The sequence below is a fragment of the Python bivittatus genome, unplaced genomic scaffold, assembly GCF_059951505.1.
Source record: "Python bivittatus isolate LINGU-HERP-01145 unplaced genomic scaffold, Pbiv_v1 ctg000090_np1212, whole genome shotgun sequence".
Taxonomy (NCBI): Eukaryota; Metazoa; Chordata; class Lepidosauria; order Squamata; family Pythonidae; genus Python; species Python bivittatus.
In genome coordinates this window covers 4,159,990-4,181,707 of record NW_028277046.1, presented here as the reverse complement: position 1 = coordinate 4,181,707, position 21,718 = coordinate 4,159,990, and the positions used below count along the sequence as shown (strand labels likewise).

Here is a 21,718-nt window from a genome sequence, read left to right as displayed (position 1 = left end):
CTGAAGAAAAGGTCAGCGCAAACCATAGTTAGTTTTCCCCATGATCTGTGGAATGGGTGTACGCAGTGCTAAACCCAGTGCTAAACTTCTTCTGAGTTTGAGACCACCGCCTCGTTCTTGCCCAAAATGCTCTTCCGGTTTCCAATCCCTCTTTTCCTTTTATTGTTTTATTGATCGGTTTGATTTGCATTTTTTCCGGCCTCTTTGTTCCTTGCCCTTCGGCACCAACATTACGACTGAAATTAAAATAACTCATAGAACTGTTAAAAGCCACAAGAAGTCGTATCCTTATTGGATCCTTCAGTGGGCAACAAAATCAGTGTGAATCGTTAGTCAAACCAGCTAGCCAAGATCTTGAATGTCCCTGCAATTATTTTAAACAGCCTTTGTTCATTGTCCAAAATGGACATCAACGTTTGCAACGGGCGACTTTTCTCACCGAAAAGGAGTTTCGTATTGCCTGCTTGGTGCTTTTCTCAACAGGGAGAAGTTTGCAAACGAAAGCAAGATAAGGAAGGAAAGTAGAAACAAATAATGCATTATTAATAAGGCGGGATAAAAATTAAATAAATAAATAAACGATGGTTGTTGTTTCAATCTGGTGGGCATTCGCAGCGCGTAAATCAATCATTTTTCGGCCTTAAAAGGCCAGATTTTAAGGCGCTTCCATGGTAGAAACAAAGGGGGAGTTCATAATTTCATAAATGTAGGTTTCGCTAGCGAGGAGAATTTTGTGAAGTTCAAAACCTTCCCGGGTTTGCATTTAGACAGGGGCAGGGCTAAGGGCCAAGTAGGCAGAGTTTGCCCAAAGGGGTGCATTTAAGGGTGAACTCTTGTGATTTGTGTCATTTGCAAAGATTTAGGTGCATTTTGAGAAGGCGCTGGAAGGAGATAGGATGGCCACGGATCCACGGGAAAATGCAACAATGGGTTGCTTGTGAGTTCGCTCCCACCAACGTGGGTGACGTGGCTAATTTATTTATTGCGGGTAGGTTTACCCCTGTGTTTCCAGCAGGAATCAGAATTAAACGTCCCTTCGAATATAATAAAACGGAATCTTAAAAGCCGACATAATGCGACGGCAACAGGCCAGCTTAAGAGCCAAGCGAGGCGATGATGGCTTATTCTATAATCATGATTAGGAAGCTGAGTCCGCGGGTGCTATAGGAAGCCTGCAAACGTTTCTCCGTCAGATTTTGCTTCGGAGCTGAAAAGATCAGGGTTGGAGGCCTCTCGCTGGAGCGCGAGGCACGGGATTTGCACAAAGCCCGTGCTGCGAGCTGTCAAATTTTTAGTCCATCGTTGTGAATGGGTAAAGGAAACGCGTTCAATCGACTGATTTGATGGAGCCATCGTTTGCATTTTAAATGCACGCAGGGAAAATAACGCCTGCTTTTAAACAAATAGGAATTAAATCATCCCCGATTCATTTAATTTAGGAGGAACGTACCCTGTTCAAAATAATCCGAACGGAGCTAAAACGAGCCGTTTCTGAATCCCCTTTTAAAAAGGGTCATTTTGATTCACGTCCGTTTATGCAGATGAACGGTGCGGCGGCCTAGAGGTCTACCTCAACAGAAAATCCTCAGGGGTTAAAAAGAAGATTTTTTAGAATCACGTTGCCCGTTGAGTTTCAGGCAGCTTGACAAGATAGGCTGCTTTTAATGCAGCTTTTTAAAAACCGTTTCACCTACTTTTAATGGGGTTTTTTTTGCTGGTGGCTGGGGGCCTCGGGACTTTTGCGTGCTGCCTCGGTGGCTTTATCAGAGGCAGCACCAAGATATGTGAACTCAGCCACCCCAAAAAACGAATAAAATCTGCAATCGTGTATACGGAGCGAGATTAAACTTCAATAAACAGAAATCCAGCTTCGCCGCCGCTAAACGTTTGTCTCCGTATCTGCCAATGGAAGCGGTCTTCAAACCCTCTTTTTTAAATTTTCGGCCGGAGCAAAGGTTTCCCCAGCCCGCCTGCGAGACCGGCGGGGACTACAAAGCCCATCATCCCCACCGGCCTAGAAACGTTGGGATTGGCAAGCTGGCAAATCCGGAGGGCACCAGATTGGAAAAGTGGAGGAATTTTTTTTATGAATGTGTGACCCACCGAAGGGAGGCGTGTGGTTGTCCTCCCTCACCATGGCCAGAGAAGATGGGAGTTGTAGTCCGTCAGCATTCAGAGCGGTGTTAGTTGCCTTCAGTCCTTCCTTTAACGCCTAAAGGTGTTATTTTTCAAAGATGCAAAATAAATCCCTTTTTTCGGTCGTTCTAGACTTCTACTGCTATTGACAGAATCCCAATTCGATCAATTCTATAAATTCCCCAATCGCATTTTTCTGATTTTCGCCTGCCGCCTTCGCCTGCTCTGAAAAGACCTGAGAATCTTAGATTTTGTTTTCTATATCTTGGGATGATGGCAGCAACCTGGATGGTGGCTTTCTCCCCCCTCCTTTTAAAGAGGCTTACTAATTCTTCCTCTTGCTCCTTTTTCACTAAATGCACGCATTTAATTCCATATTTCAGCCCAACGACCTTGGTGTGACGCTGCTATGAACCCCACCGAGCATTTTACAAGCAAGAAATGTGCACCCAGATCTTCTCCCATCTTCTCCAGCTCTCTGGCTCTTGATTCCCTTCCTCCCATTTTGCAAAATCCCTTCTTTCTGTTTTCCTCCATTCCTCGCATCGAATCCCAGTATTTCAACGATATTGACGAAGTGTACAAGGATCGAATTTAAAGCGGCAAGATTTAACTCATTCAGAAATGAGCCATTTTCGAACCTGCCTCTCTCCAAATTCTTGCAAATTGCAACTCCAATCATTCACCTGTTGTGAACAGCACAAACAGGTTGCCTGAAAAATTCTAGTTTGGGGAGCTAGGCTACGTTCCTCTATGAACCGTGCAGTTTTATTTTATTTTTCTGTGCAAATATGTATAGTGTATTTTCAGAGGCGGCTGATACTCGTCTAATGCCCGCGTAACCTAGGGAATAAATTTGCAGGGAACATACTTCTAAATAGACCCTCATAGGATTAGCACTAATGTGTAGGTTTCATTTGGCAAATCTGGACTATGGACCCCCTGAACATTAATAAAAACGATGCTCTGTTTCTCTCCTGCCTGGCTAAATGATTTACAATGTGCCAGACTGATTTGGTGAAAATTCATGCGGTTGATCTCCCTAAGTTGGGTGTGCAAAAAGGCCTCCTTGCACTATCTGCCGTGCGCAGTTGCACTGGAAAAGGTTACTCTACGTTGCGCGTGAATGGTGTGATTGCCAGAAAGCAGATCTTGTGAAGAAGGAAGTCTCTTTCATCTGCTGTCGGTCTTATGGGAATCACTGGTGGAATTTTGTATTATGCGGGTCTCGATACAATTCCCGTGTTTGGACAGAGTTTTTTCCTGCTGCGCGGCGTTTAGGAATCCAGGTTAGTTGGGTTTCTCCTTGGTGAGCTCGTAAAGGGAAGAGGAATGTGGGTCTGATCCTTTTCGGGAGCTGTTCCTCTTGTCAATCTGGGTTATAATTTGATTGCACCTTGTATATTGCTCAGAATAAAACACTGGCATTTGATCTTAGAGTGAAGCTGAAATGAATGCTGAAAACTGAACCGGATGGAGACTAAGATGTAAAAAAAAAGACTTTTTCAAGTTGAACTAAGTGGTTTGGTTTGTGTTGTGGGTGGCCTTTGGGAGTAATCGTAGCTTGTTTGGCACCCTGTGACTAATTCAACCATGGCTTAGCATAATATGTAAACCCAGAGGGTGGGGGGAATGGATGGAGCTTTGTCTCATAACTGCAAGTCATCTTGTTTTATTTGGGGAGAACCAGAGAAGGAAGGTTGTCGAGACGTTTCATGGGCGATTGGGGCTTGAACGAGGTTTTCCTGCTCTTGATCGTCATCTCAGAGACTGACATCCCGTTGCCCTCCGGTCAAGAGGTGCCCATCTTGGCGATGCTGATCTCAAGAGCTCCCGAGGTTGCCCACTCGTCCCCTATAATCCTCATTTCTTCTTGGGAGAAGGGGGTGTGCTCCTCAGAAGGAGCTATGCCGACGAGCCACACCGAGGCTAGCTTAAATCTCAGGATTGATGCTGGTTTGTTGGTTTAAAGCGTTTTCGCAGGTATCTTGCACGAATCAGACAGCGGAGCCCCCCCCCACGCCCCCGGTCAAATACCAGCCGTGGGTTGTGATGGAAGGAAAATCTTGCTCCGGCAATTGGAAATGCTGTTTAATATAATAGTAGTCACGCTCATCCTCCTAGCGAATCTGACTATGATGGCTTCACTGCTTTGTAGCGAACACCTCGAAAAGGGGATCAGCAGCGGGAATCGCTGCCAGGCCGAAGGGCACGGGCTGGCACGAGGCTGGTGCAGTGATCCTGTTGGCAGCCGGCCCCCCCTTCATGCAAGCCGGGCCATGCGCAGCTAGAGCGCATCCTTGCGCCACCAGGAAGCAAAGGATCCCCTTTTGCCCACCTCCCCGGAGGAAGATGCTTTAGAGGGCAACAGAGGGGATCGGACCGGGGTGGCGACGGGGGGCTTCCTTCCCGGCAACGTTGAGGGTGCCAGCGTGGCGCCCCTGCCCCAGTGCCTCCCCCCCTTCCTCCTTTCCAGGCTGACCTTCCCGGCTCCTGGAGCGGCTGCCTTCCCCTTTAAGATTCTCCCGCACGTTGGGATGTGTGCAAAATCCTGCAGCGCCGGTTTTACACGGCTGCGGCAGTGTTGCAAGTATGCTGAGGTGAGCGGTTTGTTCTGGGCTTGGGCAATGTCATTTTTGCTGGGAAGCCAAAGATTGCAGCAAGTTTTGTGCCGGCCGAGGGGGCTCCGGCATCTCCCTTCTCCCCTAAGAGGTAAACGGCTTTTGCTTTTTCCTTTCTTTTGGGGGAGGGAGGGGTCGTCAATTCGGCTTTCAGCCTCTCTCCAGCCAGAGGAAGAAAAAGGAAAAAAAAAGAACATCTGATTCAAGCTCTTTTTGGGGGTCACGCTTAAATCAACCCCCATGCCTTCTGTCTCTTGATGGGCAGGATTTTCATCCCCCCCATGCATACACCCCCCTCCTGCACCCCAGCTTTATTTTCAGCTTGGAAGTTGCCTTTTCACGTTGCCCTTCCTTCCCAAGGGAGCAGCAGGGAGCCCCTTCGGGAGGGTGCCGAGTTCGAAAGCCGGGAGATCTGCGGGGAAGAGGGGGCAGAGCCCATCTGAAGCCGGGCCGAGCTAGTCCTCCGCAGAAGTTGCTGCGGCAGAACTCGGGGACTTCCTCGTGAGTAAATCTGCACGGGGAGAGAGGAGTTTGGGGAATTGTAGCAAGGATGGGAAAGGTTCCATCTCTTCCTTCCATCTATTTTTTCTTTAATTCCAGTTTCAAAACCAGGGAGAATCCGGCTGGCAGAAGGTCAGCGCTGGCTGTCCGGGCTCCTTAAATTCGACATTTCGATTTTAACCTTCTTTCTTTCCCTGCCTCTTGGCAAGGGGCGCCATGGCGTGTGACTTCTGCTCCGAAGCCAGAAAAGGAGAGTTTGAATACTGCAGGGAAAAATGAGCGTCAACGTAAGTTATAAGGAAAGGACTCCATCCGCTTTTGAAACATAGGGCTGGTTGTGAAAACTCATTCGATGATGATGCTTCTCCCTCCTCTGTTCCAGGATATGCACCCCACTTGCCTGTTTTCAGCCCTTTCCTTCCAACTCTGCTGAGTGGGAGCGATGGTGGCTAGGGTTAACCATGGTTAGCTTAGCTAAACCTGCTGGGTAAAGTTGCAAATATCGATGCTCTCAATTTCAGCTCGCTGCCTGGAGGGAATGGCTCTGCAGGCCGCTGTCTGCCGGGGCAACCTTCGTAGACGCTGTGTAGCTGTGAACAGGCCATTTTAACTTAGTTTAACGGGGTTTAACTCGGTTTCCCTTGTCTGTGCCTGGGCTCCAGCACCCGGGCTCTTTCTTACAATATAAATATCAGCAATAGCGTTATGAATGATACATAATTAGATGCATGTCTATAAAATGCTATGCCATCGTCATTTAACTCCAAGAGATCTAGCACCTCGACTAGTCGTTTTAATTGCATTTCGCCGAGAGAAAGGAAATTCCACCCTTTGGTTTTCGGGGCGGCTGGGGGGAAGCTCTAAGAGGATGTGGTATGGTTTGAAGCTAATTTCTGAAACCGAACAGAATTTAGGAGGATCAATACAGCGCCCAGCCACGGATGGGTGGATGGAACGGTCTCCGAATCGAATCCTGCCCGCCTGACTTTGGGGGCTCGTGACGTCACCGCTGCAGCTTGTCCCACGCTGCTGCCAAAGGAAGTTTTTCCAAATTATTCCAAGAACAAGGATGACTCGTCCCCCTGGATCAACCCAGAACAGACCAGAAGCACACGCTTATTTGTCTGTCCAACCGAGGATTCAGCCCGCACCCTCTCCTCTGGGCAGCGAGCCCCCTGGCTGGAGTTTGTCCTTCTCAGGTAGACTGCCACTAAACCCGGTGCTCGTACTTCGCCCTTATCAATGCATCTGGCTTTTTCCCCCAGCCTTCTCGAACAACGTCAGCTTTCCAAACTGTGTCCTGCCTAAAAAGTGAGCTTTGGGAAAAAAAACCCTACAACTGCTAGTAATCTATATCACAGGGGACCCAGCTGAAAAGGGATTCTGTCTCTGCATCTTTTTTAACAACTTTTATTGCATTTTCCCCTTAGCTGGCTCCCTTCCAGCCTAGGTATGGCTCGATGCACTGTCAGCGCCCACGCGGAGCGTTTCCAGACTCACCTGTCCCTCGCAACCGGTCCCCGCGCTTGGTCCTGTGCGGGCAGCTCCCTCGGGTGGCTTTGCACTATTTCAGACCCGCATTGCTCCATTTCCCAGGATGAGACTTTCACTCAGGCAACGTCTGGGTTTCTGCTAAATTTCCACCCGATCTGCTTCGCAGCCGATGCATGTCTGATTTTCGGAAAGGGTTTGCGAAGCGCAGGGGGCCTGCCCTTTTGGCCCAAAGCCGTCGCTCCCAAGCAGCTGGAATTCGATGCAACGCCCCTGCGAGGTAGACCGGTTGCCTTTCCCCTCTTGCCTGGCCTTAGTTTTTAGCCTAAGGATGCGAGTCGAAAGCGAAAACAGGAAGGGGTCTGCTGTCGTCCGTTACCAAGGACTTTTCACTTCTTTTTTCTTTTTTGCAGACGAAGAATGCTCTGTAGCCAAGCTGCATGGGTTGTGTTCCTCTGAAGCCTCGGCTGGACCTCTGAGCTCCTCCTGCCATCCTCAGCATGACTTGTTTGCTCGCCTGCAGTCTGGAGAGGGAAGTTAAAAAAAAAAAAAAAAAAGATGATTTCACTCGGGCTAGTCTAGACTTGTTAAAAGATCCGGGCGAGATGAAAAGCCACCCGCAGCTTCATCACGACCCCTGTCTAACTCCAGGGCCCTGGATGGGTCCTCAGGATCCTCCTTTTCCTTGAAAGTAAGTACGCTTTACAAGTGGCAGTGTGCATTGGTGTGTGTGTGTGTGTGTGCGTGCAAGAGAGCCGAAAAGCAAGATGCAAAGGACGGGAAAGAGATCTGCTTTTGCAGAGGTGACAAACGCCTCTTGCCCGTCGGTGGAACAGGGACAGTGCGGTCATCTGCCAAGTCTCCGAAGAGGGAAGAGGATTCAGACATTCCCGGCGTGTGGACTTCCCTAACAGGGACCCCTCCAGACCGGCTGGATTCCGAATCCCATGATCCACAGACAAGATGGCTACAAATGCAGTCACCGGGCGTGGGGCCTGCAGACGAGTGGTGGCTGCCGACTAACCCGTCTGCTTTGGAGGAAGAAGGACGGATGTAACTCAGCAAGGCTTCCTTAAGTCGCAGCACGTGAGTTAGAAGCAGTCTCTTTTAAACCACGGTTTGCCTTTCCCCCCCATGTCGTTTTAATGGGTAAAAGCTGGAAAAGCATCTTGGTTAAGTCAGACTTATGCATCGTATCCCACGCCGGAGAGACAGAACGGATTTGGAGTTGGGAGAAAAGTAGTTCGTCATTTAATCCTGCCATCACTTTTGTGCCCTAAAGCGCTTCTGTGCCACCCCCACCCGCTGGCATCTCACAAGCGGGTCTATAGAAAAGCACCTTTAGGACAATCGTTCGGCCGTTCATTAAAAGCTGGGGACCCCCAGTTGGTGAAACGAGAGTCCTCGACGGGAACATTTTCCTTGCCTCCTCCTCTGAAGATTTTCTCCTTTGAAAAACTAGGTTTTGCACAACCTTTCCGAAAAATGCCAAGCTAAACCGGGCATGCGTTGTCATGCATCCCCCCCTCCAGCTTTCTTCTGATTTTGGGTTCAAGGATCCCCCTGGAATCTAGTCCCTTTTGGCCTGCCCGGCTCTTCTAAGCGCTCTTAATGGGAAGCCGGCAAAAATGAACTCAGGGAGGCGACGGGCACACTCCGCCGAAGATGGGGTGGGTTGAGGAAGTCCGCGGCCGCAGTACGTACCAGAGCGAGCCCAGAACCTGCAAATAACCTGCTCCCCAGGCTTTTTTAGGAGAAGCAAGCCCAGAACAGCATCTCATGCAGAGATGCAGCAAGAAGACTCCTCGGGAGCGGTGGGTTGCCTTGCAAATCTCTCTCTTGGGCTGGTTTTCAGGCCTTTCGCTGGCCCGGTGCAAGGCTTGGGGAATGACTCCATTAGTCAGCAATTTCGTCCACGTTGCGTAAGCCTTGTGTGTTTTCATGGGTCACTGACAGCCCAGTTCTCTTTGCTGTTGGTTCCTGGCTGCCAGTGACTCACTCCGAAAGGTGTGCGTGTGTTTAGGGTGTGAACTGCCCTTTGCTCACTCCCATCTATTCCTCCGCCTCTACCTGTCCTGGGGAAATAATTCTGCAGAGACCGGAGGTTTACGAGAGGCCAGCTTGGGAATCCTCTGCAAAGTTTACTGTCAACTCCTAAACCCTCTTTTTTACAATTTCTAACTCTTCCTACCTCGCCGCAATATCAAAAGGCCTGCAAAGGGGTTTCCAGAATCAGAGCAACGTGGAAACGCACGTCGCGCTCATTGACGTCCAAAGACATCCAAACACCGGGGAGGATCGATTCAAAGGGACTAGCGACTTGAGGTTCCCTTTGGGTTCCCCCCACAGCCTGCTTTCGTGGTCCTGCCTGCCCTGGGGGCGCCTGGACCAGTAAGGTCAGCTCTGGGAAGCCGAGAGGCGACATTCAAGCTAAAGGACCTGCGTGGCCCCCCCTTGCCGCTTTCCAGCCCCGGAGGATCCAGACAGGAGTGGCTGGTTGGTCTCTCGGCTGGCCTGTGTAGCATGCGTGTGTGCGCGTGAGAGAAAGAGAGACGCTCACGTGTGTGACCACACTGGGTTAAAAGGCTACCTGGGAGAGGCCCCACCCCGAGGGAGGGAGGAGGAAGCTCCCGGGCCAGCGCTGGGGGAATCTGGGGCGTTTGTCCGTCACCTGAGCGGAGGGAGGAAGATGCCGTCTCCGGAACAGGTAGATGCAATTCTTTGCTCGTCCTCCCCGTCCCTTCTTTTGCCCTCTGTGTCTTTCTTACTTTGTTTCTCCCCTTCTCCTCTACTTTTTTTCTTCTCCTTTCTCTTTTTTCTCCTTCCTTCCTCTTTTCTCTCATCTCCCTTTCTCCTTCCTTCCTTCCTTCCCTCCCTCCCTCCTTCCCTCTCATTTCTCTCCTTCCTTCCTTCCTTCTCTCATCTCTCTCCTTCCTTCCTTCCTTCCTTCCTTCCTTCCTTCCTTCCTTCCTTCCTTCCTTCCTTCCTTCCTTCTCTCATCTCTCTCTCCTTCCTTCCTCCCTCCCTGGCCTCAACTCTAGAGTTCAGCTGGGATAACCAAGGTCACATTCTTGGTCTCTTCCAGTGCTGGGACATTGGCTGTCTGGGAAGGTGGTCGGTCTGTCTAATAATTCAGCTCGGACGCGTCTGTGGCTGGGTTAAAGAAGGCATTCCCAAGCTTTGCCGGGTGGCCGTGCTACACTCAGGTGCTTTCCTGCCACTTAAGTGTGTTTATTCAACTTCTTCAAACTTTGCCCAGCTTTGCCCAGCACAGAAAGCCTTTGCCAGTTCTCTGCGTTGCAAGTGAAGGTGTCAAAGGCCTGACTTTGTTCTTCTTATCTCCCTGTTTTTTGCCTTGTCCTGGCAGCTGAAACAGGACTCTGGCATTTGCCCCCTTAAACAATTGAAACGAGGAGGGCTTGAGTATTGGCTCATACTCTTTTGTCACCTTGAGGACTAGAAACCTGATGGGGGAGGTGTTTTTTTTGTTTTTGTTTTGCCAGCTGAGGACTAGAAACTTGGCCCATATCCACCACTGTGTGTTTGGGTATTATTTCCTTCAAAGAAAGCAAATTTCTCTTTTGGGTTCTCTTGAATTCTGTGTAGCAGATAAAATTAGTGTGATATACTCACTTTCTCCTATTTCAAAGAACTGTTTTTAAACATTCCTTACCATAACTTCCTTCCTTCCTCCCTCTTTCTCTCCTTCCTTCCTTCCTTCCTTCCTTCCTTCCTTCCTTCCTTCCTTCCTTCCTTCCTTCCTTCCTTCCTTCCTTCCTTCCTTCCTTCCTTCCTTCCTCTCTCTTTCCCTTTCCCTTTCCCCAAATGCATTTCCTTTTTCCTGCCATATCTGTAATTCCCCTTGCATGACTCAAGATAGTTTCTGATTATTCAGCCACGGCCCTGGTTTCGCACTTGGGAATCCCACGGGGCTTTTCTTCTGAGCTGGGTCTTCGCATCTGACTCATTTCAATCCAGGGCCTCCGAATCAAGTTCCTAGTCCTGTTTGTCTTACAGATTTGCTTTGGTGGCGGCGGCGCTCTCCTTGCAACCTTTTCCCTTCCGAACCAAGCCCGTTGCCTCGTTTCTGCCTCGTCCTCGCAGGGGCCGCCACGCCGAAGGAGAGGAAGGGGGTCAGAGCGGCGTCCTCGCCAGGGCGGCGCGTCTTCTCTGTGAGTGCTTCTTTGGCAGTGTCTTAGCTGGTTGTTGTGTGCGATGATTGAAGCAGCAATCAGCAAGCATACTGCTGCAGAAGTACTGCACGTTTGCAAGCCCGCCGGAAGCCGCGTCTTCTCCGAAAAAAGGAAGAGGGGAAATTGGGGTTGGGGGGGGCAGGAATGGGACACTGCAAAGGCCGCCCAGCGGGAATTCCAAAACTCTACTGAAAGCCCGATTTAAGGAAAAAGGAGCGGATTTGGGTTCCCTTTGCCTTTTGTTTCCACGAGTTTTTCTGAAACTTGGGGAGGGGGTGTTGAACTCACAGATGTCTGGTTTGGGGAAAACCACTTTGCTGAGCCCCTGGAAGTAAGGAGAATGCTGTGCGTTGTGCCCAGGCTTGGGGGGGGCGTATATTGATATTTTCCTCCCCCCTGGGCTCTTTTAAGAGCAGCCTGGCTGAAAGGAAGCTTTAACCTGCTTCGTCGGTGGGCCGGGCTGTTTGCTGAACGCACAGGAGCAGGCAGGAGGGAGAAAGCGGGCAACTTTAATCCCGTTTCCGAGCGAAGGGGTATCGTTCGTTCTTCTTTGTACCTTACCCCGAGCCGGGATGCTTGTGTGAATGCAGCCCGGGGCGGTTTATCCAGCCATCTTTAGCCCGGTTGCAGAAATCTGCAGGCTGACTTTTCGGCAGTGAAATGCTGGCTAAAACCTGTGCTTCTGTGAAACTCACGCCTCGGTTGAATAAAATGAAATAAATCCCAGTGTATGCCTGTTTTGGAAGGGCTCTCTCTCAATGCTACTAACCGGTTTTTAGTTTTGCACCAAGCCCTCTCTAATCCCCCCCCCCCCGGCTGATCGAATCCACCGGATGCTTGTCTTCTAACCAGGTTTACGAAAGAGAGACTTGAGGCAGAATATTTCAAGGCCGGTTGTGGCGAGGGCTGTCTTTCTGCATTCCGCAGGACGGGACAGAAAAGCAGCCCGCTCTGGTGTGTTTGTTTTTGGAAGGGCCTGATCCACCCAGGCTTCTTCAGCCGCACCCTGTAAATCTGGCCTGGCCTTCCCAACAAAGGCCTCAACGAAGCCCTGCCTTTTCCTGCTGATCGGTCCCAGCCTGTGCATTTTGGAGCTAGACTGCCCCTTAGCACGGAGGTTCTACGTAGCTTCCCTATCAGAAAGCGATCCCGTGTGGCCTTGAGCAAGCAGCTGCGGTATTTCCTACGTTAATAAAAGTATAATTAAGGGAGGGGGCTCATGTCATGGCAAGGTTCCCATTCCTGTCCACTCGGATGTCCGTGTGTGTCTCAGCCAGGATGTTTCAGCTAATTTCACCTCGTCCAGTTGTCGTTAAGGGGAAAGGGAGGAGGACAGAGACGTAATAAAAGGTAGCGTCTCCTTTTTGCTGAGCGGGGCAAATATCGGCAAAGAGAGAAGCTGAAAGACACAGCACGAAAGGAAAAAAGGATGGGGAGGGAGGAGGAAAAAAGATATAGCGATGGTTCTTATGACAACCGATTGTGGAGGAATCGCCTGCTTTACTTCTCTGCCTTAACCTGATGAACCCAGCTGTGGTTTACTCAAGCCAATTTTCTGATTTCACACGACAGGCTGAAGTGTAAACTAACCATGATATGAAGGATTGTGGAGGGACTTAGCAAGCACCTCTGCCCCAGCTCTCATTGACGGCAAGGGTGGCCTACCTCGCAGGAGCGTTGTGAAGATCCCTGCAGCTAATTGCTGGGGAGGTGTCCTTCCGGTTTGCAGGTCCCAAAGCTGGTGGGGGGCAACATTTTTGAGCTGGTGGGTTGGCTGGCTGGTTGGTTTTAGTTTCCAGTTAGAGAAGTCCTGCTGTGAATACTGGCTACTTTCTCAGCAGCTGGAACATCTGCTGGTGGTGACATCTAGTGGTTAAAGTAAAACTGGCCCTCTGGATACATGGCTTCTGAGGCCCTTTATCCAAACTCTTTTACCTTCCTCATCTGTGACTGCCCGGGTGGGCGGCTTTTCCTAGGGGACTCATGCAGAGGCAGCCTCCGCCTTCCCGTTCAACCCGCTGCCTCTCACCCCCAAAGTCTGGCTACCGGATTGGCATCCACCAGCCTCCCCCGGCCCGTTCAGACCCGTCCGCGCTTTCGCAAAAGCGAGGCGCAGGCCCGAGCAGGGAGTCCCGCAGAGACGCGGCGGCCACCCTCGGCCGGGGAAATCGGCTCCCTCGACGGCCCGCCCTACTTCAGCCGCGCCGCGCCCCCTCGGGCCGTCGCGGGAGCCCCCGCGCGCAGCCGGGCCGCGCGCTCCGTGCGCGCTCAGGAGCCGCCCTCGCCTTCCGGGGCGGAGCGGCCGGAGGAGGAGCCGGCGGCCGGCCGGCCGGCTGGCTGGCTGTGCGCGGGGGGCGCGCAGGGCTCCGGCGCCGCCCGCCCGCCCCCCGGCTGGGAAGGCAGGGCGCGCCCGGCGCCGGAGAGCTCGGCCGCTCGCCCGCCCGCCCGGCGGCCCTCGCCATGCAGCTGCGGGTGCCCGCCGCGACGCCGGTGTACCCCTGGGAGCGCGCGGCGGTGCTGGGCTCCTGCGCCCTGTCCGCGCTGGGCTGCTGCGTGCTGCTGGGCGCCCAGGCGCGCTGGCCCGAGCTGCGGACGCGGCCGCGCCAGCTGCTGGCCTGCCTCTCGCTGGCCGACCTGCTCTCGGCCGCCGCCTGCGCCTACGGGGCGCTGCGGGACTTCGACGCCTCCTCGTGGGACTGCGTGGCGCAGGGCGCCGTCTCCACCTTCGCCGGCACCAGCTCCTTCTTCTGGACCGTGGCCGTCGCGCTCTACCTCTACCTCACCCTCGTGCGCGGCTCCTCCGGCGCCGGCCTGCTCTGCTTCTTCCACCTGGTGAGGTGGGTGGCCTCCCCTCCGCGCCCCGGGTCCCCATCTGCCGGGGGGGTGGGCTCGCCGCTTTTTCCTCCGCCGCCTGTCCCCAAAAGCAGACGTGCAGAGGACTAGCGCCTTGCGCTGCCCGTCGGTTTACCAACGCTGCCCAAAGAAAGGGCTGGATTTAGCCGTCCCCAAAAGGCTGGAAAGCCATCAGCCATTCCGAAATAACCCTCTTTGGTGTTTTTGTTTTATCTAACATCCCTCCCTTTCTGGTTCCCCAGCTCGAATCAGAGGGGTTTTGTTGGGCCCTGTGAATTGCACACGCTGACCCCCCCTGCCCCGCCCCAGATTTTGAGGAAGAATTATGCAGAATGGGAACTGGCGAAGAGAGAGGGGGATTTTAAAAAAGGAGCGTGTAGGAAATGCTTTTGGATGGCCAGCTTGCGAGAATGAGGAACAGAGGTAAAACAAACCGATATTTGTAAATTCCCCCGCTGAAGGGGGCTCCGTTTTTATCTTCCCCGGTTGGAATCGGATAATGTGGGGTTATTGGAATAGATTATTGATTCAGAGGGCCTTAATTTATGGAAAGGCAAACGACGTCCAACGGGGTTTTCTCCCAGCAGAACCCCCCGAAACTAACCACGACCCTTAGCTTGGAAAAAATTGCTCAACTCAGCATCAAAAGTCTGCATCTTTGTCCCAGGTCACATAAGCCACAGCCAGCCAGGTCATAGGCAAGGATGATGGAGCTGTAGTTCCCAAAGTCCGCCTCTCTCTGCTCCTGGCGGTGAGCTAGGCTCGGTCAGGACCGAAATTCTTGGGGAGACGAACCTGTTTCTCCAAACCAGCAATCCGAATTAAAAAAAGTAAAGAAAACCTCTGACGAACCCTAGAAAAAGCAGTTTTTGCCCTCAAAGGCCACACTGTTGGCTTTTTGCAAAATGAGTCCTCTTATTTGGTGGAAAAACAGAGAAGGGGTGCCCCCTCTCTCCCCCCCTCCTTGTACCTTCCTAACACCCCTGCGTGGTAGGCCAAGCTGAGAGATGCCGGATGGTTCCAAGTCTCCCAGGGGGATCCTCGCCTGACGCTTTCACTCCCAAATGACCATTTTTGTTTGAAAATACCCGTGGGGGTTTCTTTGTAGCAAGCTGGAGTAAAGGGAAATGCAAAGTAGCAGTTCTGTGTTTGCTAAACAGTGGTGAAAATAATCATAATAATTATGATTATGATTATCACCGTCATCTCAGATCTTTCCGGTTGGTCTGATCCCAAGCCAGTTTGGCGAGCTAACTCAGCCTGCTCTCCCTGGGGGCTTCTATCCCATAATTTGGGCAGGGAAAGGAATGTATGAAGGTGCCCTAAAAGGCATTTCTGGGGGTGCGATGGCTAATAAGGCATTTTTAGTTACATTGGGTGGGTTTGGGCCCCTCAGGCTGCCGAGGTTGTAGCAACGAAGTCTGGAGTAGTTGTGCAAACACAGGCACACCAGAGATGTTTGGCTTTGCACGCTTCTGAGGAGGAGTCTTGGGCGGGCACGTGAACGGGCGTGTCCGCAGCCGGTTTTCTTCAAAGCTGAATTTCGGCTTCCCCGGCGTGTGGATCGGTTTTAGGTTTCGATTCCAGGATTTTTTATCCCCGTTTGGGGATTCTCGGGTGACTCTGGATTTTGTGGATCCCACTAAATGAGTGGAAGTCAGGGTGTATGTTTGCTCCTTGACGTATTTTCAAGAAGGAGTATGGGGGGTTTAAAGACATTTGGACCCCCGTTCCCACCATCCCCATTCTGTGTTGGCTGAGGCTGATAGGAGTTGTGATCCCAAACCTGGAGGAACGCTCACGACTTTGGGAACGGTTTATTGGAAAATTCCAGTGAGTCAATTTCAGGTTTTCCATTTATCGCGGGGCCTCGATTGCACGGCCAAGCCTGAATTTGTTTGATTATATCTTTGCAATCAAAGGGTGCATTGTGATGTTTGGAACAAGAAAAGAACGGAGGAATCCCGGATGCGGGCCGGTTAGATTTTCTCTGCCTGATATTTCACTTTGAATTAGCCTGCGCTCTGAGATCCGGGCTCTGGATGTTGTAGGGAGTGCAGCTTTCTGGCTACTGAGCCTGCCCGTTGCGTCTCTGCACGATTACCCGCTCTGCCTGCCTGCCTGAATTTGTGGCCGGATCCAAAGACCTAGGAAGGAGATAGCCACCAAGGAACCAGGGCTGTTGGACTACACCTCCCATCAATATGAGTCTGATGGCTTTGGACGATGGGCGGTGGAATCCCACCCCTGCCGTCTTCACTGGAAAGCAGCTTGTCCGCTGCACTGAACGGTGGGCCTCATCTGGAGAGTAAAGACAGGTCACTTTAAAAAAAAATGGCATGTTTCTTCCTTTCGGTGCTGGGGCGCAAAGCGATGGGTCCGATGCAACAGCAGGTTTGGGATCACAACTCCTATCAGCCTCAGCCAACACAGAAGCGTACAATAATTCAGAGGCCAGCATTAGCATATTCTGCTGTTCAGGGGCTGGCGGAGCAAGGCTGGATGAAACATTATATTGCAGATAACCTACAAAATTGCATTAGTGAAATGTCAGCCTCTCTGCTTGTGACCAGGCTGTATTTATAGCTCGGGGGGGGCGGGGGGCATTTTACAACTCCAGCTAATTTTAGGCAGCCATTTCACGTCAGAAAGAACGGTGGCTGTCCAGGACATGGGTGGATTAGTTGATCTGGTTTGGGCCCATTGGCGTCTGGATTAATTTGGATCAGGGTGTATCCAGATTGCAGTTATAATCCAGTTGTGCAACCAGTTGGGCGGCTCTGGGTCCAGCAAGGGCATGCTAGAAGTGAAAACGTTTGTGGGGGACTGTGGTTTTCTAACGTGTTCTCAGCAGCTTGCCTGCACTATTAAAACCGCTGCTTTCTAATAAAGGGGGGGGGGTGCGGCGGTGATAAAAAAAAATGGGAAAGTTTGCCAGTTTAGGAATTTGGGGATGTACAGAAATGTAGAAACTTTTTACAAAACAAGCAGAGACCAAAAGGCAAATAGTAACTGCCCAGAGTTGCTGGGAGTCGGGCGGCATATAAATTTTAATAATACTGTACTATTATTATAGAAAACAAGAGAAAGAAAACAAGAGAAAGAAAGAAAGGAGGGAGGGAGGGAGGAAGGAAGGAAGGAAGGAAGGAAGGAAGGAAGGAAGGAAGGAAGGAAGGAAGGAAGGAAGGAAGGAAGGAAGGAGATGAGAGAAGGAAGGAAGGAAATATTGTTTAAACGTTTTAACAGTTGTAAACCGCCCAGAGTCGCTGGAGCCAGGCGGCATATAAACTTAATAAATTATTATCATTATTTATATTAAAATAGAGAATTATGAATTCTGCCCTTCTTTCTATTCAGTAGTTACTCTTCCGCCTCCCTCTTTAATGCTTTTCAGTCCCCAAATCCATCAATCCATCCTTTTCTGCTTTCAACGAAAAGCCCATCTAAAGTTTCCAGCCTTCCCCAAAAGCCTTTATCGCTTTCTCCCGGTTGGCTTGGCCATTCCCGCAAACTCCGTCCATTTTATAATCCAGTCTTCCGCTCCGGCGGCCTGCGTTCAAAGCGGGCCGTTCCCCAAACTCAGATAGGGGACGTTGAGCTTTCTTCCGACCTTCGAGGGCCGTTCAGCTGTCCCAACCTCTGCTTTTCCCGTCCCCAGCTGGGGGGTTCCCCTTGGCATCACGGCAGCAGCCGTGGCCTTGAAGAAGATCGGGTACGACGCGTCCGACGTCTCGGTCGGCTGGTGCTGGATTGACATCACCGCGCAAGATCGGCTCCTCTGGATGCTGCTGGCGGGGAAATTGTGGGAAATCCTCGCTTACGTGACCTTGCCAATTTTTTACATTCTGATCAAGAAGCACATCAACCGAGCGGTGAGTATTCAGAGGGTCTCCGTTCCCCTCGGCCGAGCTTGTCGCCTTGGACGAGCTTGTGTTTCTTCCAGGCGAACAGGCAGAGCGAGGAAGGCGAATTATTCTCCTTGCCTCTCTGCTGAAATGAGAAATAATGGGTACACAACCAGGGGTTATCTTTGGTGGGGCAAACAGCAGAAGGATGTAAAAGGAATATGTCTTTTCTGAAATTCTTCACGGACGAAAAAGAAGCCCGGAGTCGCTCGGGCTCGTACGTTGAGCCAAAAAATCGGTGGAAGAGAGGAATTTCCAGATCGAAATCGGCTTTCCGATTTGCAAAAAGGGGATTGCGTTCACGGGGAGGGGGCGGGTGGATTAACTTTCAGCACGCGGGGCTGTGTGTAAATAATCCCGTGCTTGCTTGGTCCTGAAATATAGCAGACTGCGGCTCAAGTTCCTGGCTGCTCCTTCCCCGTAAGCGCAATTTGCACCGCGGAGCAGCTGCGAGAGGCTTTCTCGGTCCTCACATTCCGCAGTGGGAATTCCAGTCCCTTTTGGGTTTCGTACTGGGACGTTGTCTTAAAGAGCGAGCAAACCGGGGTTGGCTGCAAACAAGGCCGCGGCTGCATCTTCTGTCTCACGGGGTTCCCCGCTTTGTCCCCAAGCACGCAGCCCTCTCGGAATATCGCCCCATTTTGTCGAGAGCCCCGTCGTCCCAGCCGAGGACATCCGTGGCAGACCAGAAGCTGACCTTAATACCGATTATTTTCATCGTTCTCCGCATCTGGAGTACCGTCCGGTTTGTGCTGACCCTTTGGGGCTCCCCTGCAGTCCAAAACAGGCTCCTGGTGGTGCTTCACGTGAGTTTCCGGGAATAACGGGGGGAGCCTCCAGCAGCTTTCCCCACCCAGCTGCCTCCAGATGTGCAGCAAAGGATTGTGGGAGTTGAAGTCTGCTCTGTTTAAAGGATCAGGAGAGCTGATCTGGCCTTCCGATGTAGAGCAGATACGTTCGCTCTTCCGGAAAGAGTCCTGCGCTCTTTTGGAAGCCAAAATCGACGTTTCCAAAACTATTTTTTCTCTCCCTTTCCCCCCAGGGCGTCGGAAACACATTTCAAGGAGCAGCAAATTGCATCCTGTTCGTTTTTTGCACCCGCGTGGTCCGGAATAAGCTGTTTTCTTTGTTGTGCTGCTGGCGATACGAGAGTCCGGACCCTCCCCGGGCGAGTTTGGAGACCAGCTTCCAGGCTGAGGCTCCCCCCTGCAAAGCCTGCGAGCCGCAAGGCGGCAATAGCACTGGGGCAGACTTGTCCAGCACCTGAACTTCGCAGGGCTGCATCGTCATGGGAAACTCCTCCCGGCCTGGTGGCATTTTAACCGTGAGTTTTTTTACCTGGCCTCATTTTGCATCTCTCCGCGGTCGCTGCCTTTCAACCGTCGGGAGAATTTGAGCAAGGGGACCTTTTAAATGGCTGCGGTTGCAAAAAATTCCTGCTCTTTGGGGAGAAAGGTCCAGGGGTCCTGATGGCAGAGAAAGAATTGTGAAAACTTCAAAGGAAAGTTAGCTCTTCGATGCCCCCAAAGTGGAAATGCCATCCGATTTGCAAAGTGGCACTTTCTTTTTCTGGAAGCGATTCTTCGTTTCGCTTCCAGTTCTTTTTTCAAAGGGGTTTGATTTTCTGCTGGAGCCCAAAGTGAAATTCCCATGAAAGGCTTGTCAATCTTTCCTCGCCTCTGGCGAATAAAATCCGCTGCCAGGCGATCACACTTGCTACAATATAGAAATTGATAACTAATATCGAAATTGATAACTAATCCTAACTACCACTACCATAATAATAATTATTATTATAATAATTATTATTAATATATAATAATACCACGATAATAATTATTATTATTGATAATTATGATGATGAGAATAATACTAATGGTGTATGGCTTCCTGTTTTTCTACTAAAACACCTCCTTTCATTGGTTTTTCTATGTGTTTTGTTTGGACAGGTAACAAAAATGATGTCAAGTGCCTATAAAGGATGATTTTCATTCACCTGAGAATAAAAAAAAGACTTTGGGGCTTTTTACAGAAAAAGAAAATCATTAGACGCTCACCACAAAAATGCCTGGATCTGAATTCCTCCAACTAAACTTTTTCACTTCTCAGGGCTTTTTTTGGGAAGATGCTGTGAAGACGTGTTTCTATTTTTAAATCAAATTTTAAGGGAAAAAAGAGAGAGAGAGAAGAAAATACTGAGTTAAATTTCAAGGGACGCGGTTATCCAGGCTCAAGGGGGAGGAAAGAGGCGTGATGGTCAAAACCCTGTCTGGAAATCACAGAAGAGAGAGGGACTCCGGGTCCCATCGTCCTCAGCTAGCCTGATTAGCAAGGATGGAAGTTGGCGTCAAGGGGTTGCATGAAACTCTCTGAAGATCCATCGAAAATTGACTCCGATCTAGGCCGTTGAGGGCGGTACGGTCTTTGCTGGTGCGAGGACTATAACAGCCTGGATTTCAGTAAATTTTGATTTTCCTGCAGCTCCACCAGCAAAGCGATTGGACTTTGACTCAGAAGTTTCTGGGTCCAGCGGATACCCCCAATTTTTGAGGACGGCGCGTGTTGCTTCGAATAAATGGTCCGAAACCTTTGCCGGGCTGATTTTTCTCATCCTGCATACCTCACTTCCATGTGTGTGTGTGTGTGTGTGTGTGTTTTAAAGAAAACAATCCAACCCAACTCTAAAATGTACAGATTAAGACTCATTTTCCATCCCCCGGTTTGAGGGCGGACTTTAAATAAAAAAATTTTTTTTAATAAACAAGCCTTGGAAGTTGTTCTGTGCTTCGTTTTTCTCCCGCCTTGATTTTTTTGCAGGATTTGAATTTAGAGGGGAAGATAAAGATGCTTCAGAAGTGTGTCTGTGTGCGCGTGTGGGAGAAAGAGGATTTCATTTCTTTTCCTTTTCGGTCGTTCGCTAGGTTTTTCAAATGGTTTTCACAACCCTTGTGTGCTTCAGTGACAATTCCACTGAGTCTATAACGGGTGATTCCTTGCTTTTGACCACCCGTTGCATGGAGAAATGGGGTGTTTTAAGTTAGGTAAGTAATGAAAGGCTGGTCTTGGCTGACTGGGAAGAAAGTGCGGGCAAATTGGCTTAGGGTGTGGATGGGAGACCACAAGGAAATCATCGGGTGGCCAGCTCAACGGGGAAGTTGGGAAAACATTCCGTAGCAAATGGCTGGGAAAATGACGTGCAATGATTGGAGGTCGAAACTTCTTTATGGAAATTCATGCAAAACAGCTCCTAACTGCCAACCGCTTTCCCCGGAACGTTCCCGCCCCCTTCCCCTGATTGGCTCCCTCCACGGCCCCGGCGCTCGTTCAAAAGAAAATAGGCCTGCGTGGATCCGGTCTTTCCCCTTTTGCTCCAAGACAGGAAAAAAAAAGTAAATTTGCATTTTGCTTTTCCCTTTTCCAGCCTTAAAACGCCAAAGCTGGGGACGCCCCGTGGTTGGGGAGGGCCGTTTCGATGGGCAACTGTTTTCCCCAAACCGGCACCTTCCAAACGGGCGGGCAGAGGGGCAGTTGAGGACGCGGGGAGGGTGCCAACGAATTTGGGGAGCTTATGGAAGGAGCCCAGGGATTGAACGTGAGGCTCTCAAGCCGACGTTCGAAGGAAAAGACGAAGGCCTTTTGCTTGGGTCCGTCCCCTCTCGTAATTTCCTCTTTGAGCCTCCCTGATCCGCAGCAGTCTACCTTGAAAATGAGCAATCAGGGAGCCTAGTTTGGGGAATCTGGCTTGATTCAGGGGGAGGATCATAGTTCGTAAATGCGGTGAAAGAATGAACGAACGGACAGGCTTTTTGCTTTTTCTCTCTTTTACGCCTGAGTTTCTAGGCAACAAGGGGTCCTCCTGATACCCAAGGAAGGATGGAGGACGAAGAGGAATCGGGGCCCACAATCAGAGACAATGTGAGTTTGCGGGGTCGGATAAATTGCGGTCGTACCAAAATGGTCTTTCTCTCGATCCGTGATTCTCTCTGACCTTCAGGGCGAGGCAGGGCAAAGATCTGGG

The 21,718-nt window shown here is 50.8% G+C and overlaps 1 protein-coding gene and 1 long non-coding RNA gene across 6 annotated transcripts; one reads left to right on the top strand and one right to left on the bottom strand.

Annotated features, from left to right (window-relative positions):
* Positions 1-3,179: 3,179 nt before the first annotated feature.
* Positions 3,180-9,279, bottom strand: LOC112542289 (uncharacterized). The gene is made up of 3 exons (XR_003086085.2): positions 8,454-9,279; positions 6,759-7,273; positions 3,180-5,521 (listed from the first exon to the last, which is right to left on the bottom strand). It is a non-coding gene; the product is annotated as an uncharacterized LOC112542289 (long non-coding RNA).
* Positions 9,280-11,796: 2,517 nt separating this feature from the next.
* Positions 11,797-20,477, top strand: GPR157 (G protein-coupled receptor 157). Of its 5 annotated transcripts, XR_015795481.1 has the most exons (5): positions 13,241-13,779; positions 17,454-17,667; positions 18,312-18,506; positions 18,743-19,024; positions 19,650-20,477. XR_015795481.1 is itself a non-coding variant. In XM_088136785.1 (4 exons), the coding sequence occupies exons 1-4, from the start codon at positions 13,403-13,405 to the stop codon at positions 18,965-18,967; spliced, it is 1,011 nt and encodes a 336-aa protein (XP_087992911.1). In that variant the 5' UTR covers positions 13,240-13,402; the 3' UTR covers positions 18,968-19,026. The 5 variants fall into 5 exon arrangements, 3 of the variants coding, with proteins under 3 accessions (XP_087992912.1, XP_087992913.1, XP_087992911.1); XM_088136785.1 differs by lacking the exon at positions 19,650-20,477 and having other exon boundaries at positions 13,240-13,779; positions 18,743-19,026; XM_088136786.1 differs by lacking the exons at positions 18,312-18,506; positions 18,743-19,024; positions 19,650-20,477 and adding an exon at positions 14,038-14,218 and having other exon boundaries at positions 11,797-13,779; positions 17,454-17,591.
* The last annotated feature ends 1,241 nt before the right edge of the window (positions 20,478-21,718 follow it).

Coding starts and splice junctions, on each gene's coding strand:
- GPR157 (XM_088136786.1), top strand. CDS start 12,926: ATGCAGAGGCAGCCTCCGCCTTCCCGTTCAACCCGCTGCCTCTCACCC. Junction 13,780..14,037: donor TGCTTCTTCCACCTGGTGAG/GTGGGTGGCCTC, acceptor CTGGTTCCCCAG/CTCGAATCAGAGGGGTTTTG.